Source organism: Notolabrus celidotus, chromosome 13 (genome assembly GCF_009762535.1).
Source record: "Notolabrus celidotus isolate fNotCel1 chromosome 13, fNotCel1.pri, whole genome shotgun sequence".
NCBI classification, from domain to species: Eukaryota; Metazoa; Chordata; class Actinopteri; order Labriformes; family Labridae; genus Notolabrus; species Notolabrus celidotus.
The window spans coordinates 24,280,717-24,302,639 of record NC_048284.1 but is presented as its reverse complement, the minus strand read 5'-3'; the positions used below and the strand labels follow the sequence as shown (position 1 = coordinate 24,302,639).

At 41.1% G+C, this 21,923-nt stretch overlaps 2 protein-coding genes across 4 annotated transcripts in view; one reads left to right on the top strand and one right to left on the bottom strand.

Moving 5' to 3' along the window:
* atad2b (ATPase family AAA domain containing 2B) overlaps positions 1-15,068 on the top strand; it is a 66,910-nt gene extending 51,842 nt beyond the window's left edge. For all 3 annotated transcript variants that reach the window (XM_034699329.1, XM_034699330.1, XM_034699328.1), the window contains exons 27-28: positions 8,266-8,394; positions 11,630-15,068. In XM_034699329.1, the coding sequence (XP_034555220.1) occupies positions 8,266-8,394; positions 11,630-11,671 (171 nt within the window). In that variant the 3' untranslated portion in view covers positions 11,672-15,068. The remainder of the gene's footprint in view (positions 1-8,265; positions 8,395-11,629) is intronic.
* A 178-nt stretch (positions 15,069-15,246) lies between these two features.
* The window catches only part of LOC117824471 (kelch-like protein 29), a 139,800-nt gene continuing 133,123 nt past the window's right edge, over positions 15,247-21,923 (bottom strand). The window contains exons 14-15 of the mRNA XM_034699956.1: positions 17,981-18,125; positions 15,247-16,618 (exon numbers count right to left, since the gene is read on the bottom strand). Of these exons, the coding sequence (XP_034555847.1) occupies positions 16,435-16,618; positions 17,981-18,125 (329 nt within the window). The 3' untranslated portion in view covers positions 15,247-16,434. The remainder of the gene's footprint in view (positions 16,619-17,980; positions 18,126-21,923) is intronic.

The following is a 21,923-nucleotide window of genomic DNA, read 5'->3' as shown; positions in this document are numbered from 1 at the left end:
GGGTAAGGGTTAGGGGTTAGGGTTGTGATTAGGGTTAGGGTTAGGGTGAGGGTGAGGGTTAGGGTTGTTATTAGGGTTAGGGTAAGGATGAGTGTTAGGATTAGGGTTATGATTAGGGTAAGGGTTGTGATTAGGGTTAGGATTAGGGTTATGATTAGGGTTAGGGTTAGGATAAGTGTTAGGATTGGGATAAGGGTTAGGGTTGTGATTAGGGTTAGGATTCGGGTTATGGTTAGGGTTATGATTATGGTTAGGGTTAGGGTTAGGGTTTTGGTTATGATTAGGGTTAGGGTTGTGGTTAGAGTTAGGATTAGGGTTAGTGTTAGGATTAGGGTTAGGGTTAGGGTTGTGATTAGGGTTAGGATTAGGGTTAGGGTTATTAGGGTTAGGGTTGGGATCAGAGTTAGGGTTCGGATTAGGGTTATGATTAGGGTAAGGGTTAGGATAAGTGTTAGGATTGGGATTAGGGTTAGAGTTGTGATTAGGGTTAGGGTTAGGATTAGGGTTAGGTTTAGGGTTATGATTACGGTTAGGGTTAGGGTTGTGATTAGGGTTAGGATTAGGGTTAGGGTTATGGTTAGGGTTAGGATTAGGGTTAAGGTTAGGGTTATGATTACGATTAGGGTTAGGGTTGTGATTAGGGTTGTGATTAGGGTTAGGTTTAGGGTTAGGATTAGGGTTAGGATTAGGGTTAAGGTTAGGGTTATGATTACGATTAGGGTTAGGGTTAGGGTTGTGATTAGGGTTAGGATTAGGGTTAGGGTTGTTATTAGGGTTAGGGTTGGGATTAGAGTTAGGGTTAGGGGTTAGGGTTAGGGTTGTGATTAGGGTTAGGGTTAGGATTAGGGTTAGGGTTTTGGTTAGGGTTAGGATTAGGGTTAGGATTAGGGTTAGGGTTTTGGTTAGGGTTAGGATTAGGGTTAGGGTTAGGGTTTTGGTTAGGGTTAGGATTAGGGTTAGGATTAGGGTTAGGATTATGGTTAGGGTTAGGATTAGGGTTAAGGTTAGGGTTATGATTACGATTAGGGTTAGGGTTAGGGTTATGGTTAGGGTTAGGATTAGGGTTAAGGTTAGGGTTATGATTACGATTAGGGTTAGGGTTAGGGTTGTGATTAGGGTTGTGATTAGGGTTAGGTTTAGGGTTAGGATTAGGGTTAGGATTAGGGTTAAGGTTAGGGTTATGATTACGATTAGGGTTAGGGTTGTGATTAGGGTTAGGATTAGGGTTAGGGTTGTTATTAGGGTTAGGGTTGGGATTAGAGTTAGGGTTAGGGGTTAGGGTTAGGGTTGTGATTAGGGTTAGGATTAGGGTTAAGGTTAGGGTTATGATTACGATTAGGGTTAGGGTTAGGGTTGTGATTAGGGTTAGGTTTAGGGTTAGGATTAGGGTTAGGATTAGGGTTAAGGTTAGGGTTATGATTACGATTAGGGTTAGGGTTGTGATTAGGGTTAGGATTAGGGTTAGGGTTGTTATTAGGGTTAGGGTTGGGATTAGAGTTAGGGTTAGGGGTTAGGGTTAGGGTTAGGGTTGTGATTAGGGTTAGGGTTAGGATTAGGGTTAGGGTTAGGGTTTTGGTTAGGGTTAGGATTAGGGTTAGGATTAGGGTTAGGGTTAGGGTTTTGGTTAGGGTTAGGATTAGGGTTAGGGTTAAGGTTTTGGTTAGGGTTAGGATTAGGGTTAGGATTAGGGTTAGGGTTAGGATTAGGGTTAGGGTTAGGGTTAGGGTTAGGGTTAGGGTTAGGGTTAGGGTTTTGGTTAGGATTAGGGTTAGGATTAGGGTTAGGGTTAGGATTAGGGTTAGAATTAGGGTTAGGGTTGTGGTTAGGATTAGGGTTAGGGTTAGGGTTAGGGTTTTGGTTAGGATTAGGGTTAGGTTTAGGGTTAAGGTTAGGGTTATGATTACGATTAGGGTTAGGGTTAGAACCAGAACTAAACTTAAGCAAACAGAACCAGAACCAAACTCAAGCAAACCCAACCAGAACAGAACCAGACCCGAACAAAAAAACGTACCAGAACCAAACCAGAACCCAACCAGAACCCAACCAGAACCCAACGAAAACCGAACCGTACCAGAACCGAACCAGAACCAGAACCAAACCTTACCAGAACCAAGCCAGAACCCAACCAGAACCGAACTCAAGCAAACAGAACCAGAACCAAACTTGAGCAAACCCAACCAGAACCGAACCCGACCCGAACCAGACCCGAACCAGACCCAAACCAGAACCGAACCGAACCAGAACCGAACCGAACCGTACCAGAACCGTACCAGAACAGAACCGTAGCAGAACCGAACCAGAACCGAACCAGAACCGAACCAGAACCGAACCAGAACCGAACCGTACCGTACCAGAACCGTACCAGAACAGAACCGTAGCAGAACCGAACCAGAACCGAACTCAAGCAAACAGAACCAGAACCAAACCCTACCAGAACCGAACCCGACCCGAACCAGACCCGAACTCAAGCAAACAGAACCAGAACCGAACTCAAGAAAACAGAACCAGAACCAACTCAAGCAAACAGAACCAGAACCAGAACCAGAACCAAACTAATGCAAACAGAACCAAACTGGAGCAAACATTATTAATGTCCTCAGGTTGGCATTGAGAAAAATCCGATGCCTCAGCTTGGATGGGCTGATCCGATTTCTCCTCTCAGTGAGTATTTGCCCGGTCTTCAAGAAGACTCTCTCTGAAGGAACAGATGTAGCCACAATACACAGCCTCACCTCCATCACCTGTATACTATATCCTCACATGTGATTGGCCACATGGCATTGAAAATGCTGACCAATCAAAACAAAGTTCTGCTGTGAGCAGAGCTGGGGCTGAACACTGTGAGAGCTAAATAGCGAAAGGGTAGAACTAGGAGCCGGCTCTCTCTCTGATGCGAGCCGGCTCTCAGAGCCGCAGCTGTTGATCATGACACATCACTAATCTGTTAATCTGTGTTACAATTATGAGGGGGCCTTGGACAATTTTCTCACCGTTAAGGGGTCCCTGGCTCCAAAAAGTTTGAGAACCCCTGCTCTAGCTAGTAGGAGTCCAAATCCCGCTAGTGAAAACAAACAGAACAAAAAGAGCGCAAAGCTGCACAGAAACTCCACGTTGTAGACATCGCTGATCATAATAGACATCGCCATGCAGGAAGACAGTTTACAAATTTTTAAATCTCTGAGAGATCTTCAAATACAGAGTGCGTCTTTACACCGGTGCGATTTTTTCAGAGTTTACGGTAACTCTAATAAAAAAACGTGACATTTGCTTTGTTTTATATCAACCACTTAGCAGGATGAATATCATGATTAAGCAGGTACATTTTGAGTTTGAGTTGAGTTGAGAAACATTTGTGGCCATTTTTGTCATTCAGTTCTATTTAGGTCATTAATGCACTGATCCTCTGACCATTATTATTATTTAATTATTTCAGTAAGGCAGCTTCCTGATTCCTTTGCCGGTTCTTTTGTTTTTTTTAGCTCATTTTATATTTTTTGAGAAAAGGTACAACATATAAGACTATTTAGGAACTACATTTAGACTGTCATCCCAGCTTGATCATCAATGAAAATGTTCTGGAAATGTCCTGGAAAATGATCTCTGGAAAAGAGTGGGAACCCTGGATAATGCATAACGGACAGTCTGAAATGCTTTAAGCTTGGTCAGCATGTATCACCGTTTATCAGCTTCCCCTTTCCAATACAGACTCTGTGTTTGCACTATAAAAGTAAAGGACATTGCATCAATTAACCTTTGTTTCTCTTGAGCTTTACAGTAGCTGGTTGATAAACCGTCCTTTCCTCAACCTTGACCGAACTTCAGTTTCTCTGTTTTTCACATATTGTCTCTGGTTTTGCCTTTGGTGCATTGTTTTGAATTCATCTCAGTTATTTTGGATTCTCAGGCTTGTGTTGAGGTGTCTTTATGTAAAGTCGTTCCGTCTGTCTCTGGCTTTATTACCCAGTGTTATTGGATCTCTGCTGTCTTGAAATATCAAAAGTCTTTCCTTCACCTTTCTTTATCAAAGATCTTTCTTTTCTCAGTTGTTTCGTTTTTTGAATAGATTCTTACTGGCAGTTACCCTTCTCTTTGACAGTGTGGCAGAACATTTACACACTGAAAAAAAAGAGTCTTTTCATTCAATCATATAAAAATGTTTGAAAGTCCATCACTTCCTGTCCCAGTCCTGAGGTTTCAGAAACGCTCTCTTGGTGTTCATCTCTATGTTCTAGTTGAAGTCAGGAGTTAATGTCATCTATTATCTGACATAGATGGAAGTTATTAGTGTGATTATGTTAGATGAGTTCGGTTTGGTCAGAATATGAAACTAAAGTACTTCTCTCGGTTTCATTAAGTAAGGTTGATGTAAACCATGCAGACAACCTTATAATGTAATATCAGAAAGCCCTGTCCTTCTGTACAATAATATATAATGCAGGGCGTAGCTTGTGAAATGTAATTAATATTAAAAAACCTCCCGATTTCATATTAAGGAGGAGTTGGAAATCCATCCCACTGCTAACAGGGAGACTGTTGGATTTAATATGCTGAGACCACCGTAACACGATTTCTCATGATTGTCCCTGACCCCTGTAATGCTCTCTATATTACTTTACCTGTGTGACTGAGTGCCCTGTTAGCCACACTACGTGTCACCGCAGCTTGATTTTCTTCCTTCAGCAAATCACCATCCACCCTGTGCCCTCACTAAAGGCGCTCATGCTATTCATTGTAACAGTCCGAGTCAGTTATTATTCATGCTGATGCTCGTGTTGAAGACAAGATAAAATTGCTTAGTTGAATGAGGAGGACAGGGGTGGATTATTCCTTTTAGAGAATGACATTGATTGTTTTAAAGCGTCCCTGGCGGCTGGGACTGCTGGACTCTAGATCCTTTCTTTTTTCTTCACTGCTCGGTAACTCATTTATCTTAGCCAGTACTCCCAGGATGTATTTTCAAACACAACACACAGCAATGGTCCTTTACTTTCTCCATTACTTCCAGTCTTCATGCATGATTCCCAGGATATTTGAATGTTAGTTTTTTGCATCATACTTTAAACTAAGGATGCACCTAAAATTCGGCCACCGAAAATGTTCGGTCCAAAATGGCCCAAAAATGCATTTTCGGTTTTCGGCCAAAAACACTTTTATAACCGAAACAACACGGCTGAAACAGAATGTTGTGATGACACAAGCCAAAACCGCGGCCAGTACACGGTTGTCTGGATAAGGGCAAACATGCATCCGTTCTTCCTTTAATTGCAGCACTAAAGCGTCTTCTAAACAAAGAGGTTGAGACGGACCACGGAGTGAAAACAATGAAAAGCACACTCTTAGAGTCTGTCAGCACACGTTTCACTGAGATCTATTCAGATCCTCTGCACTTCATCGCGACTGTACTTGATCCGTGTTATAAAGATCATTACTTGGATGTGGAAATAAAGCAGCGCGCATGAGAAATGATCCAGGTCGCGATGGATGCAGAGAACCAGCTTGGAGACGGAGAAGTGCACAGTGCAGGAGAAGAACAGAGCGCAGAAAAAAGGACTCTTCTCTCTGAACCAGATGAGGGGCATTCACCCTCGTTGTCTGATATGTTCAATGAGATCCTTGATTTTAGTGAGGTTAGTACACAGTCAGAGCCATAAATGCAATGGTAGGGGAGACCGGGGACAGTTGTAACATTTTTGACATTTCTGTCAATAACTTTTAACCCAGTGTGTTCAAACTACTATACATACTAGCTTCAAGTGTCTGCTAATAAATGGCATAGAAAATGCCTGTGCAACACAAAAAGAAAATGCATGGCCTACTACCCACTAATAATTGGCATAATCATTTCCCTCGGTGTTTCAGTTTTCAGTTTTCAGTTTTCAGTTTTCAGTTTTCGGTTTTCAGTTTTCGGCCTTGGTTTCCTCATTTGCGGTTCTCGGTTTCACCCAAGAATTTTCATTTTGATGCATCCCTACTTTTAACACAGGCTGATGCTAAATCAACCACACTGCAGCAACATTTTTTAAATATTTCATAGGTGCAGAACTAAACACTTAGTCACTGCCACGAGGTAATGGTACAACAGCACTTTGTGATTCCATAAGTTCCTTTTATTTTAAATACAGTGGGCGTAGTGGATGAGTTTACTGTGACATTTCACTAATGTTTTAAGTGCAACTTAACAACTGCTTCATGTGCAAAAATTATCTTTATGATCGGATCAATTTGGCTTGAATCTCCTCACACCGTTATCCCGGTTTGTTCCCCAGAGACACATTCATCTCATCTCATTCATCCCTTAGCTTTATCTGCAGTCTTACCAATCATGGGGACGGATAGAGAGGTGAGTAAATAAATATGGGGAGAGGAAGATGGAACAGGGAGTTTGGAGGTTAAGCGGTCCATGTCAGTAGCAGTCTGTAACACATGGGATTACTGCCCGTTGGTGTGCAGTGGGCTCATTCAATCACTGATTCCCATGTAAAACACACTCACACTATCTACCTCACGCTGCCACAGAACTCCTAAATGACAGAGGCTGGAAAGTAAACCTCTGCAATCAGTTGGCTCATCAAAGGAGGATCAATTTAAGAGGATGGTAGGAGAGGAATTACAGAAACAAGAGAAGCGAGGGACACATTAATCAGAGGGAAAGGAGGCGAAGACTGGGGTTGAAGAGGACTTAAAGACAGTTTCCATTAAACAGGGAGGGAGGAGATAGAAAAAGGAATGATGGTGCACTCTAAAGTAGTGACTTGCTGTTAAAGCTAGAGATAGAAAAAGTAGTGAAAAATACAAAGAAATGCAGCAGTACTTAGATAACAGGAAAGTCACTGCAGTGTCTTACAGAGTTTCACATCATTACACATACATATGAGATGGGCTCTTATGGTGCTCATTAAAGCTTTTATGTTGCCGTTGTGAAAACTGGCATCTCGCTGTGATGTGTTCTATTTGGCTTTCTTTTATGACTCCTCATGGCTGGTTTGAAACCGGTAAATTCCCTTCAGACCAGAGTTGTTGCACAAAAAGTATGAAAAGAATCCAATTTATGCTGATGCTCCTTTCAAAGCAACTTAAAGCACGTACTGAAGGAAACTATGATGAGCTTTATCACTTTGCATGATTTCTGAGTTATAAAAAAAATCTTTGGGTGTCTGAGCTTTTGTACGCACACTTTATTTGACAAGGGACCGATGGTGAGAAGATTGAAGGTGGAAGATTTTCTGCCTAGAGATATATAACAGGTGAACCCTCTCTTCCTGCCAGTCAAGTTCAAGAAAGTTTGAAAGCTCATCAAACTCGGTGTATTCTGTATGAAAAGCATCGGCTGGAAGGAAAGTTTGAAAACTTTTTTTCAGTCAGAGAATAAAATAAGTTTCCTCTTCGTTGACTGAATATAAAGTTCAGCTGTTTCCCCGATGAAATTACAAAACCTTGAAACATTTCATTAATTAAGTGAGTAACATTAGTTCATGGAGTGTTTTTCAGAGACTTAAGACACAGAGTGCTCTTCAAGAACATCACGCAACGGTACTTGAATAAAAACATTAAAGATGAGGTCGCCAGGCAAGCTACATAATCAGAAAAGTGAACATAATGGCAGCTGCTTTTTCAACTCATTGTATGGTCTTTCTGTTCTCATAACTTATAAAAACTTTGTTGCAAAGACAGACATATTAAGGACTGGTCATTTTTCTCCCATCTAAAATCAAGATCAGTATCTGTCTCAAATTTCATATCAGTCAAACTGATTTTCATTGTTTTTCTGAAATTGTTCATTGTTTTTGCTGTGACAGTCCATGCATTCAGATGAGTTATGTGTTTCTCTATACACGCGCGCACACCCACCCACGCACGCACGCACGTACGTACGTATGCACGCATGCACGTACGCACAGCCTTTGTCTTTGGTAAAATGTGAGAAACAGGTCAGGTAAATGAACCTTTGACTGTCCACAGTGTTTAATTAAAGTAGCGTTGAAAAGTAAACTTCCCTCTTATTATGGTTAGCTCTAATTAGCTGTCACCCTGATATTAATGGCTTTTGAATACAGCTGACCTCCAAACACTTCATCACCATGAACCAACATTAGCTGTTAGCTCGTGTGATCAGTTATTCAACACTGTGTGATTGTGTTTGGTTCATTATAGCTTCTCTAAACACTGATACATGGATATATATAAATGCATACTGTGTGTTCTTATAAGTAAATATGTTTTTCAGTACTTAATTTGTAATGATTTTAATTTATTCTCTATCCTCAGTGTCTTCTGGATACAGTGGTGAAGAAGAGTGAAGGCTACAGCGTGGAGCAGCTAGAGAGACTCTACTCTCTCCTCAGTCAGTGTATCTACCAGCACCGCAGAGAGTACGACAAAACCCAGCTACTGGAGGTCAGACATTTCTTTCCTAGCCCTTTTCAAATTCTGTCATTGTTTCATTGTTATAGCACTGGAGGTTTACAAAGTCCAATTTTAAAAATAAGAAGTTTGTATTGCAACACTGTGCGTGTATTCAGTGATCTTTCATTTAGTTTTAGTTTCTTTCTAAAACAAAACAGCAACACGTACAAGAGTACCTTTTGTAATCCTTCCTTCCATGAGTAAAGGTTTACAAAAAGCTCCTTTAATGAGGGACATTTTTTCTGTTTTCATTGGTTCGCTCTCTTAACAATGTCCCACACTAAAATAGCTGCAGTAAATTTTCCCAGAACCCCATGTGGTCATCTGTTGCATCTCCTGTAGATGTCAGTGCAGACAGCTGTCCAGTTCTGGCATTGTCCTGGTGTATTAGCCCAAACTGGCTGTCAGGATGTCAGAGAGAGGAAACAGTAGAGAAAGAGGGGGAGCAAACAGTCAGCCAGGTGGTGCTGCCTGTGGACAGGCTGGCTGGTGGATGGTGGAGAAAGGGAGGGGCTTGTGTCTGGGTTCATTTTATCCTCCCAGCCTAAATTGGTGTTTGCAGAGCAGAGATGTCAGCTTGTTGGCACGTGTTTTGTTTGCATGTGTTTCCAGCACACATCACACCCCCACAGCAGGTCATCTCCTTGTTCCTCAGAGAATGCAAAAACACGCACATCTATACACAAAAGCAGGGTTGATACCCTCAATATTGCACCCTCTTGCAGTGCCTGGTGTTTATACCCATGGGTTACAGACTAATAGGATGGAGTCTGTCCATGCCCAGTGTGTACATGCCTCTCTCCTCTCCTGGTCCTCCTCTGGGTTCAGCTCGTCTCTGTCTTAGAGAGGCTGACCTTTCATCAGAGAGAGTGGACTGCTCCCTGCTCCCTGTTAAAGCCAGAGGGACCTTCTCTGTGCTCTGTCCACAACATGCCAGCTCTGTTCACATCTTTAAATTGGCTTCATATTACCCCTGGGCTAATGGTAATTTTTTTTCTGTCCCCAGTAGAACTTCAAACTTTTATGGGAGCCTTTGACCTTTAACCTGGACTAAAACATTGCCAGGGCTTTACAGGCCACTGGTCGCATTAGCTAATAATAATACTGGATGGTTATATCTCAGCTGATTAGTGTGTTAGCTGCTGACTAGTGTGCCCAGCAGGTCAATTGTTGCCTTTGTTGGTCTCCACGTTGATTGAAAGCAGTGTCCATGGGAAAGATTTTCAGAAACATTGTGTTAAAGGGCAAACAAAAACAAAAATGTTTATGTTTTTCAGTGGCGTGGGGAACTTTAATTTAGACTCTGCACAAACAATTGTTCTCTTATAATCTTTCTCTCTAGAGGGACCCTTTGTTTCCCGAGAGGGCTTTAATAAAGTACACGAGACATGTTCATGGAAGTCAATAGACCAAAATAATAAAATCCATTTTGTGAAATTCTCATTTGTTGATTGCTCCTTGAGGAGGTAAGACTGATCTTCCATATTATACCCACTGAATGAATATTAATGTTGAGAAATAAAACCCTCTTGCTGCCTTCCACTCCTCCTGGAGAGAAGAAGAACTCTGCAGGTCAAACATTCTGTTGGTCAGATGGAGAAAGTTCAGGGTGTAGGTGCAGAAGATTTACTCCTGTGTTTTGGAGATTAATAGTTAAATGGCTTCAGGCAGATAGACTTGACATCAGAGGTGCAAAGCATCAAAGCAGTGAGGAGTTTATTTGCGTGTTGGCGTGTGGGTGCAGAGCGAGACATGGCAAACAGAAAGGTGTTAAAAGCATCGGTGTGTTGAAACACAGGCTGATGAGCTGAGGCTTTCAGGGATTTTTCCTCATGAGCAAGATTGTATTCAATTTGTATATTAGCTTTAATATTCATACCTTTTTACATCCAGAGTTTCAAGCTTGTTTAGCCTGGTGTTGAAAGCTCTGGGGCTTTGATAAAGTGATGTTTTAAATACAGAGAAGTTAAAATCACATGCACCAGAGCATCATTCCTGTTACCTTGTAAATGTATTCAGAATAAAATGAAAGTTTACTTTACGTTAGATTCAGATCATTTCAATAGTTTGATGTAAATATAACAAAGACTTAAACTGTTTTTCAGTTTCGTGGCATACTATTTTGAACAGTTCACACTTACATGCCTGGTGCTTGCTGAGGGGCCATTAACGATCATTATGGGACTGCAATGTCTAACTTTATCATAACATAGTGGAAAACATTAGTGGTGTTTCCTGTGTCAGATGACACATAAACATTGATGCATTTTGTAGTACACACTGTTCTGTTTTTTGGGAAGGATTTTAAACCCATGCATTGATTTCCACTACAGAGTCATGTCTGTTTAATGCTGTGCTGCTGTATGGGGGCTGAAGTATGATGATGATATTACTTTTGATGATGAAATCCCCAAATTCTTGGTGAATAGTTGAACTATTTGCTCACCCAGTCTCTCACAGAATGCTGAATCTCTTCCCATCTTTACCTCGGGCTCTCTAGAATACTCCTTTTACCCGATAATTTTAATAACCTGTCGCAAACTAACAGGGAGATGTTTCTCCTGGTGTGTTTTTTTCCATCATTGCACAATTTTTTTTTTGAGTTTTGTTGTCCCTGTCCCAACTTTTTTAGAATTTGTGCTGCCAGTACTAAATTAAAAAAATAGCTTTGTTTGTTTCATAAAAAAAAAGAAGCTTTCTTTTTCATAAAAAAAAATAGCTTTTTTTTTTTCATTAAAAAAAGCATTTATTTTTCATTAAAAAAATGTGTTCAGCTGCAATATATATATACATATATATATATATATGAGAACACACACAGTGTAACATCTTCAATTCATTAATCATGGTCTTTTTCGGGCGAACATCTGTCTGTTTTCCTCCGGCTTTATTCAGATTCAGTGCGAGTCAAACTCTGTTTTCATGCTGAGAAAAATCACCAGACTCCTTCCAGCACAGCCTCACTTCTGTGATCTATCACGGTGAAACTTGCTGGCTGTGGGAAAATTTCAAATTATATTGAAAACCAAGTGCACAGATGCTTTATACACACAATCAAGTTTGTGATTTTGCTTGAGACTTACTGTGTGTGTGTCTCTGTGTGTGTCTGTGTGTGTGTGTGTGTGTGTGTGTGTGTGTGTGTGTGTGTGTGTGTGTGTGTGTGTGTGTGTGTGTGTGTGTGTGTGTGTGTGTGTGTGTGTGTGTGTGTGTGTGTGTGTGTTTGCAGGAGATGGAGGAGAGAATCCAGCATTTTGATACATTCCTGTGAGATGGAGAGAAATCCTATCAGGTACATCCTGAACAGCCTGGGACCACAAAAACTGAGAGACTACGTGGAGGAGAGTGAAGGAACTTCTGAGTCCAGCCCTCAACAATATCAACACACAAACACACACACCCACAGCACCCTTCTTCTGCAGGGAGGGGACACGAGGACGAGGTTGAGGAGAGAGACATTAAATGGTGCTATCGTCTCAGGAACCTGGCCAGATCCAGACCCATTCTTCACAACCAAACTCCTGGAGGTGTGTTGGTCACACACATGCACACACACACACCAATGGTGATGCGCAACCCTGGTGCTACTCGGGTGCTATCCTAACTTTTTATCCATGCTGCTCTTGGGATTACTTCTTAACTCGGATGACTAGAAAAACCAACAGATCGGGTGATGTCATATTGCAACATGGCCGCTGCTCCTCTGAGCAGTCCTCTCATACCCTCAGACACATACACACATGCTCAGACACTTGGGTGTGCATGTAATACTACAAACACACTCGCTCAGATCCTCACCAGCAGAATTAATGCAGAGTGCCGCCAGGAGATGAGGACAGATAATGTTCTGAATCACTGAAGTACATCGCTGAGCTCGTCTCGCCCTCAAGTGGAAAGCTTCATCACAGGCCAGTCGTCACCTCACTATTATCCGGCTCATTTTTTCTGCCATCTTAGCTACCTGATTAATTCAATATCTGAGCCAGCGTCAAGGATACTCACCCAGAACAATAGTTTACAAAGTTTTACACCAACTGGTTGAGGTTAGCACAGCAGGACTTGAACCCATTATGTCCTCCTTATTGAAGCTGTTAGCCCCCTAAGTGTTCGGTGAGCGTTGCCTGCAGGTCACTCCACACAGACCACCTCTTGTGTTCAGTCTCAGCAGATTGTCATGTTCTTAATTGTTTGTGTTAGCTGACCCCCCCCCCCCCCCCCTCTCCTCACTACATGCTCAGTCTGAATATTCTCCCTCCTGTCAAGCTGTGCTGCCAGTTGATTTTTCCTACCGTACTGACGCTCCGATTGAGGAACTGGACACGGGACAAATTGGAGAGCGTCTGGAGTTTGCACTGCCTAGTGTGTGCCTTATTTCAAAACCTCATATGAAACTCTGAAATATGAAGCAGGAACTTTTTATTTACTTCTTGTGACAATAAACAGTCTCCAGTTATTGGTTCCAACCACTGAGGTCACAGTGGTTTTTTGAGCATTCAAATATATGAATGCCAATAGGTCGTTCATAAAAAACAACATATCTTTATGAAACATCTCAAACTTCGGCCAAACAAAATTTATACATCTGAGGAATGAAAGGATTTTTAGATGCTTCTTACCCTCTCTGGCTCCGACCAGATGCATCACAAGCACTTGTAATGTTGTTCTGATATTTACATGTATCCATGCTCGGTTAAACACAGAGCTGATGAGGAGATCCGTCTCATCCTGAGCAGAGAGCAGATCTGAGTAAAGGTGGACAACACCAGCTTGTCTTCAGTTTTTCATATGCAACAAAAGAAAAAAGAACGGGAGTCAAAGGATTTATTGTGCCAAGTGTTATCTCACTCCCTTAAAGGTGCTGACATAACGGTGCCTGTTCTGTTTCCACTCTGAACATGTTCTCTGATATGGTCATAAAAACGTATGTATTAAGTTGTGTATTTGATAAATATTTTTTACTTTTTATACAAAGCTTTGCTTGAGTTGAGATTGTTTTTGCATGGGTTTGTGAATCCATAATGAACAAGGCCATTCTAGGCAGTGCCCGTCACTAAGGTGTATAAAGCATTACATGATTGTTTTTTTATTTTCTCCTTTAAATGTGTGAACCGACTTGGTGGGTTTCTTTCACTTCATTCTTTTCTGACACCAGACAGGAGAAGCTGGATTCTCGTGTATTCTACATGTTGCTTTCTGACTGCAGTAAATCAAGTATTTACTGACGCTTTGCAAGGTTTTAATGGCATTTGCCAGATTTTGAGCAGGTTTAGACTGGAGAAGGCCCCCCCCCCTCCCTTTCTCTCCCTGCGATCTTGTCCAATCTTCAAACCTCTTGGTGCAACTCTGACCCCAGCTCACCTCTGCCTTTATTCTCAAATCTTTGGTGACTAAAGCAAAGACCATTTGCAAACTGGCAATGACAGGTTAGCACTTGGACTACTGCAGAGAGAAAAAAAACAACGCTACCTCAGCTTAATTTATTTCAATGCGTAAACTGTTTACTGGGTACAAAAACAGTATTTTTTTCCTCCCCCAGAAATACTGTTGCAACAACCACAGTACCAGCGAAGGTACCAGAGCAGTGCAACCACAGCTGCAGCAGTAATCCAAGAGTAGTTTATATCTCTCCGATCCTTCTGTATGTTTGCATATGAGCCAGATGATGATTGCAGAAATTCTAAGGATATTTCATGAACTGTATACGTTCTGCTTTATTTTCAGGTTAATTTCTACATTCAATGAGGAGATAATCCTAGACCTGCTCCTCTTTCATATTTCCAACCTTCACCGTTGACATTGTAGAGATCATTTTCTGCCTCCTCTCACATCCATCGCCTTTCCTCTTTTTCTTTTTCTGCAGATTTTCATCTCATGATTCTGATTATTTATTGTTCAATGTGTTTTTCATCTAATATTCAGCAAACTTTCTTTTTGTATTGTTTGAAAATTAACAAATGGAGAAGCATCACGCGTCCATTTTAACCGTTTTGCTGAATTGCGTAGCGTTTGTGTAGCACGTTTATTTGGTGTGTACGGGGGAATAAAGGGTTTACAGGTCTCTCAGGTTCAACACGCAACAACATGCCCTTTCCACTTTTCTATTTATTTCATTGTTCTGGTGTTTTCTTTGTTCCTGTGGTTACAGACTGTGGCATACTGGAAGAGACTGACATTAGGATGGATGTGATATTTAATGAAAACGCAGTCCGTCTGGTGCATCCCAGAAAGAGAAACAGGACCAGACTAACTCTCTTTTTAATGTTGTTCACTTTGTCTCCACTTTCTGCCAAAAGAATTATTTTTTATGAATAATAAACACTTATGGAATTAAAATGGGTAGTTAAATGTCATACATTGTGATCTTCCTTTCTTATTATGAATTGTAGCCAGTTTGGACTAACAACCAATTTTTGTCTGGTAGTTGAGACGACTTAGTCCAGTATGCAGAAGGAAAGGGTTTGTTCTCTCCTAAATTTCTTTGTTCTTCCCTTTCTCTCCATTTTATTTAGTCGAGACTGTCCATAGCTTTGTCTGTTTGTTTGTTTGTGTATTTAACACACCTGTTCACAATTGTTACTTTAGTGTAAGTTATATTTGAAATGAAACTTTTACTGTATTTCTCAAATAAACTGCTGTGATATACTTGAATAAAAGGTTCAAACTGTAAACATCATGTGGTGAATTTTCTCACTCTGAATAAGTCGTCCTTGAAATCACAGTGCTATTTAATAATCTGTTTCTTGGTACTCTAAAGCCGATATGTACTTTTCTCCCATGTTCTGAGCCAAGGACAAGTTGGTAGAGATAGATAACATCTGTCACAGAAATAACTTCACTGTAGCCTTGTTTTATTATTCTGTATACAAAAAAAGAAACAGTTTTATTGATCTGATATTTGTATTAGGTTTCAATAACAGCTCATAAATTATCTTTGAGTGCATACTGTATTTACAGACATACCCTTTTAAATCCAACCACTTTTTCGAAAAACATTTATACAGATTATCCTCTAGGTTTTAGAAAAACATCTATACAGAATTTCTTTCAGGTTGTAAAATATACATATTTCCTTCCTTTATTTACAGAATAAAAACTCAACTTGTTTCCGTTTGAAATAAAAACATTGATCGAAACGTGAAGATGGTTAAGGGAAACTGATGAAACACAGAAATCATGAATCAACAGATAAATGTAAGACAGTGATTATTGTGCTTTTTTCCAGATTGACTGAACTGTCTGTCTGTCTTTTGTCTATATGCCTCTGTCTCTCTCTCTCTATGAATTGCATTCTTTGGAAAGGGAAGGAAAAGTCTGATCCCTAACTGTCCAGACGATCTCTCAATCTGGCTTCAATCACACAGAAAATAATGATTTTCTTCTACCTGAGCCAGATTTTCCTCACATTTGGAAAGTCACCAAGTTTCAAAGGAACCTAGTTATACAGAGCTCGAATATGTGTTTTCAAATTATCTCATAAATCCACACTCAGTTTGCATTTTTCTCTTCCAAAGTGAAGAGAGAAGAGACTTAAATTCCCCTGACGAGGAGGAAAACAGTCCATTCCTTCTCTTGATTTCTCTGCTGTTAAGTGTTCTCATACAAAAAAAACAAAACTCTGCTCTCTGAGATGAACATGAAAGCTTCACGTGTTGAACATCATTCTGAAAAAGGGAGAAATCTCACCTTTAATTGACTTTCATTGAGCTTAACCACGGTGAAGAAATCTGGTTGTGGTGAGTTTACAGAAAAAAATGAAACAGTGAAGACTTCATTACAAAAAAAGGAGTTTACTGAGAGGGTCCCTGTGCCTGTCCCTGTAGATGATGGATGATCTACCACCATGACACGTACAGTCCTGGAGTTTAGGCAACGTCACCTGTCACAGCTGAGAAGTTGAACACGAATACATTCTGTAGAGTGGGACAGGAAACGGGTGGATGGATGCTGGCTGTAAGAGATCACAGACTGACCTCTGGCCCTAAGCTGCCTTCAAACTTTCAACCATAGCCCAGAGTGATCAGCTCCCAGTCACCCTCAGCCGCTCTGAATGTACTTCTTGATAACCACACAGCCGTGTCTGAAAAGCGGACAGGGCAGAGACTGCAGGGGCGTCCATGTGTTGGTGCAAGGGTCAAAGGTCTCCATGTTTCCGAGGGCAGGACCCTCACTGCTCACGATGCCTCCTGTGGCAAAAATCTTCCCATCTAGGATCACAGCACTGTATGGGCAGACAGGTTTTATATACAGTGAAATCAAGTACAAATGTTCTCATTTGATATGAAAAACAGGAGTTTGTCTGTGGAGAGGATTAAAACTTTGCCTGTAAGCTGATTGGAGCTTTGTTCTTCTTTTGGGGTTTATACGATCTGCATACACATGAGGTGCACGCTAAAACACATGCAGAAAGCCAGCTGGAACAAATTCACATCACTACTGGGCTGAGGAAGATTATTACATAAAGCCTAAATCTACTCAGAGAGAAAGCACAGCTGATGCAAAACGGAGAGAGTGCAGAACAAAGCCTGGAGCTGCTCTTCCTGATAAACAGAGGAGAGATGCAGGCCTGCAGAGAGCAGGAGGGAGAATATCAGCTCTCCTGCATGATGACTCTTCTAGCCTTCATCCTCACACACTGGAGATAGTGCTGTTTCTGAGTGTTTGTGTGTTTTCTCTTTTGGTTCTGTGCTGTGTTCACTGTCCTCCCTCCTCTCCTGCATCTCTTCCTCTGTGTCAGACTTAGTTAAATGTAGCAGAACAGCTGCCTGGTGTGTGCTGGTGCTGCTTATCAATAACTGACAGCATGATTTATGTCACACATAAGATCACTGTAATTTCTCCTGAAATGTGTTTGCTTCTTTCTTTCTCAGCTCCAGAAAATAAAATCCAAAGCAGACTCAGACCTTACATTTATTGTGTTCATTATTCAGCAGACTTCATATCTCAGTGGATCAGACTGAGTGAAGTAATGGGATGTGACCCCACTGCTCTTAAAATTCATTTATCTCTCTTTTTCAGCCATTATGTGTTCATGGATTTTGAAAAGCTAGAGGGGTTTGTTTTCTTTCAGAGCAAAAATCATACACTCCCCTGACTCTGTTCAAAGCAACAGAAAATTACAAATGACTTGTGAGTCAGTGTTGAGCCTAAAATGAGACATTAAATGTTTCAAAAAAAGATTGAGTGTCTTCTATTCCAGTGGATGTCTCCTCTCAGCATGACAGGCAGAGTTGTTTATCAATAAGCAATTTTCAAAATCAAGAATGAATTATCCATGCCCTAAAGCATGCCTTATGTTGTTTCCACCTCTTTTGAAATGAGCATCATGTTGCATTGAAGACCTAGTTGGAACTCTTTTGAAACTCAAAAGACAAGCAAAGCCATCATCCAACCGTGTTTTATACAACTGGATTTCTTTGTAGAACCACTGGATGTGCCCTCTGCTGTCTTCTTGAAGGAATGCAGGTTTGAGGCACTTGAGAATTCACTCTGGCTCTGAAACAGGCTGTATCCACTTCTGATACACAAATTATTTTATCCATAAAAACTACTGTGTGGCTTTTCAATGTTAATTCTCTCTCACCTGCAGAACTGTCGAGAGTGATTCATGTTGGGACCAGCCTTGATGTTGCCTTTGTCTGGGTCATAGATGGTGGTGGCTCGAGCGTAGGCTCCTCCCAGGATGAATATTAGACCACTTAGACTCACTGCAGGGGCACATTTGTTGTCTAAAAATATGAGAGGGAGATGAGAGAGGAAGGGGGGGGGGGTGAGAGGGGGGAAGAAGAAGGGGATATATTGTCAAAGGAAGCACAGAGCTATTGTTTGAATGTCATTCTCTCAGTATAATGGCATCATTCTTTTCTCTTTGTTCAGTTTCATTTTTCTTCTTGCATCTTTCAGGCCTGCAAAGATCATCATCTACAGTGTCCGTATCACTTTGCAGGTGTGCTATTCTCAAGATTGCTTTGTCAAAACAAGAAAAGGAAAAAGAAACAGAATGGATTGTGAAACAATGCAGTGTGGTGTTCATAAATTCATCTGGCTTTTGTGGGTTCTTCTCCACAGTATGTTTGGGCTCTGCAGCAATACAAGAGTTATCCAAATCAATAATCAGTCACAGTTGCAATATGCCCTCTGGAAGTCTCTAACAGACAAATACACACAGGTGAGATAGTGCATACTGTGCATTCTGTACAACTCAGTCTCATACTGTATGCAACACGTGAGGACAACAGAGGCATTCAAGCAGCAGCACCACTGTAAACTAGAGATGATGGGAAACCAAATGAAAAAGTAGTTTACGAGTAACCATACCATGAGAGGGCAAAGAAAGTGCTTTTCAAACTCGACATTATTTATGCTGCTTGTAAATTGATCAGCTGCAGTCTGCTCAGAGGAAAATGCTCAAACACTCTGCCATGAGGTGGTGTCCTCTGTGTTTGATGCAGAGTGGGTATCCTTCATTGGAGGTAGGAAGCAGGAGAAATCATGTTGCAAAAAGCTTGAAAAGCTTGACTCCAACATGTATACTGGATTAACAGATCACCTGTGGAGGTGAGGGTTGCTCCTGCTGCCCCACACACTGACACTCTGCATGAGCTGCACTGTTTTATGCTTCCAACCATGAATGCTCCGTAATAACAAACCTAGAGGCCTGATGCAACCAACTCAAAGAGAACACTAGGAACATAGACAGAAATAATGAGGCTGCATATTCATATGGCTGGGAACTCATCAGTTCACTTCATCACTTTCACAATTACACTTTATCACCTCACATTCCTCCTTTATAAATACTAAATGGTACAATGGTAAATTAACTGTACTTCTTGGAAACAGGGTTTTGCATACATCTGGTCTTTAGAGCAGCTCCGGTAGGCTGTACTTACTCCCAGCAATTTTTTGAGCTAACCTTAGTTTGCTAACTTGCACATAACAACAATGCTAACATGCTGATATTAAGCAGTTTTCATGCACCATGTTGGCATGTTGACCTTGTTATGATAGCATGACAACATGTTCATATCAGCACAGTACAGCTGAGGAGGATGTCGTACTTGGCTTTACAACCAAAAACAGAAACTCAACAAATAAAACACATTTGAATGATTATGTTCTAAAACTGCTATCCGTCTCACCACTATCCTCTCTCTCTTCCAGCATCTCCCCTATCCCTTATCCTAACCTCAACACGACCTCAGCAGATTGCTGTCTAACATGAGTCTGGTTCTGCTGGAGGTTTCTGCCTGTTAAAGGAAGTTTAACCTTGCCGCTGTAACTTGCTAAATGCTGCAAAGTGCTCTGCTCATGGTGAGTTATGATGAGATCAGACTGAGTCCTGTGTGTAAGATGGGACTGTATCTTATCCTGTCTTGATGTTGGGTCTTTGTTAATAATTTAACATAGAGTATGGTGTAGACCTGCCCTGTTTGTAAAGCATTGATTGATAAAAGAAAAAAACAAAAAGACAACGAAGGTCAGAGTGATGTGGGAGACCAAAAGAAAGACATTGCTGTTCATTCTGCTATCATAAGATGTAAGTAAACAATAATTAAAATCATATGTTATTTATGACTACATTGCAGTCATTTACCACTGAAAATCAAGCTGTGCCTCTGAGGGGTCAGCGTCAACTTCTTCCCATGGAAAACAAGATACTCTGGTCCTCCTCACATTCTACCTGACAAGTTTATTTTCTTCCTCTACTTTCTTTATCTCATTGATATGCTGCTGCTGCTGCTGCTGCTGCTGCCAGTCTCTCCCAGAACATATGTGAGTGTATTTCACTGGGAGCATATTTTGTGTTGGTCTTATAAACATAGAACATTCATTTCTCTACCTGCTCAGCACCTGAGGCAGAATAATAACAGGACGCTCTCAAAGAAAAAACCTTTTCCTCTTTTCTTCCCAAAGAAACTTTCACCACTGCTTTCTCTTGCTCTCTCTCTGACCTGCAGTAAGCAGCAGGTTTTAGTGCTGGATAAGTACCAGGCAGGTTTATCTCATTCTCAATTGGCAAGTACCGAAGGACTGCTCTAAACATTTCTCCACCGTGGTGTGTTTGCGCTCAGTCCCCTGGCCTTCAGCATGAAAATCAAACCGTTTCTGCTCTAACAACATGGCTATACAGAAAAGACAGCACAAGTAGTGCCAGCTGAAAACATTTGAATTCTGGAGAGGATTGCTATTTTTCAAGCCTCACATAGGGATTTGTCTGCAACTCTGAGGTTTGAATTCTCAACCAAAAATAGTCTGTATTGACCTCTGACCTAATCCTACATATATACTGTACAAAACTAAACTCTCCAAAAAACAAACAAGCAAGCTAATACATACATGAATAACTAAGGAAGAAAAGAAAGCAAATCAAGGTTGTAAAGCAGCTTCAGTTACAGAGGTACAGCTGTGTCTACAGGGCAACAGATATGGTAATGCAGGCTCTCACACTCCGATAAAACAGTTTCGTCACCAAGTCTGGGATCCCTCAGGCTGAGGTCAAGAACAGGTAGCTATGAAAACAAAATCACACACAGTGAGGAAACAATTTGTTGCTGCTGTCTAAGCAAACACCTTGTTGTTGCCTCACTGTCTTTCCTATCTGATCCTACATCAACACAGCACATATCTGATTCTATGAAACCTGCAAGGACAGTACACACACACACACACACACACACACACACACACACACACACACACACACTGAACTCTCCTCACACTGTTTACTGTTCTGATCCAGATAAGACCTCTCTGTCTGATAAAGAATCCTAAACAGCAATTATCATCGCATAGCTGTAAGAAAATGTGCAGTCAGCATCAACATGAACAAGACAATCTCCTCTGAAGGATAGGAGACGAGGTGCTGAGTGTCCTCTGATGCTACCTGTGTCCCTGCAGAGAGAACGAGGGAGCAGAAGGAAGGAGGACGAAGAAGCTTCAGTTGTTGATGACAGAAGCTGAGACAAGATTACATAAATGTAATTGGAGCAGCAAAAACTTTTTATTTAACATCCTTTTTATATGGTTCAGAATGAGAGTAGCATTGGAAAAGATGAAAAGAGAAGAAGAAAGGATGATGTGATTTAATTTAGTAAGATAGAGAACATTAACTATTAGGTATCTATGGAAGCACACAATCTTCCCCCTCCTATCCCCCACCTTCATAATGCTTATTTGGCCTGAGTGTATCTGTGTGACTTTGTTCAGAGAGATATCTCAGTCCACTTTTCATTACAGTTGTCTGTGTAAGTTACATTTAAAGGAAAGTAATAAGGCTGCATGTGAGGAGGCTCATTTACACCCCTATGTTTCAGTACGTATGCTGCTCAGCAGACAGATTTATTGAAGACAAAGAAAGATACAGATGAGCAGATCTGCATAGACATTACACATCTCAGTAGACCTGTTGAAGGGACTGTTTCTGGCAAAAGTAATGTTATTTTTCACTCTGCAAAAGATAGGAAGTCAGTCCTGATAAGTGTTTGTGAAACCCATTTGCAGTTGTGATGATCCATGCAGAGGGG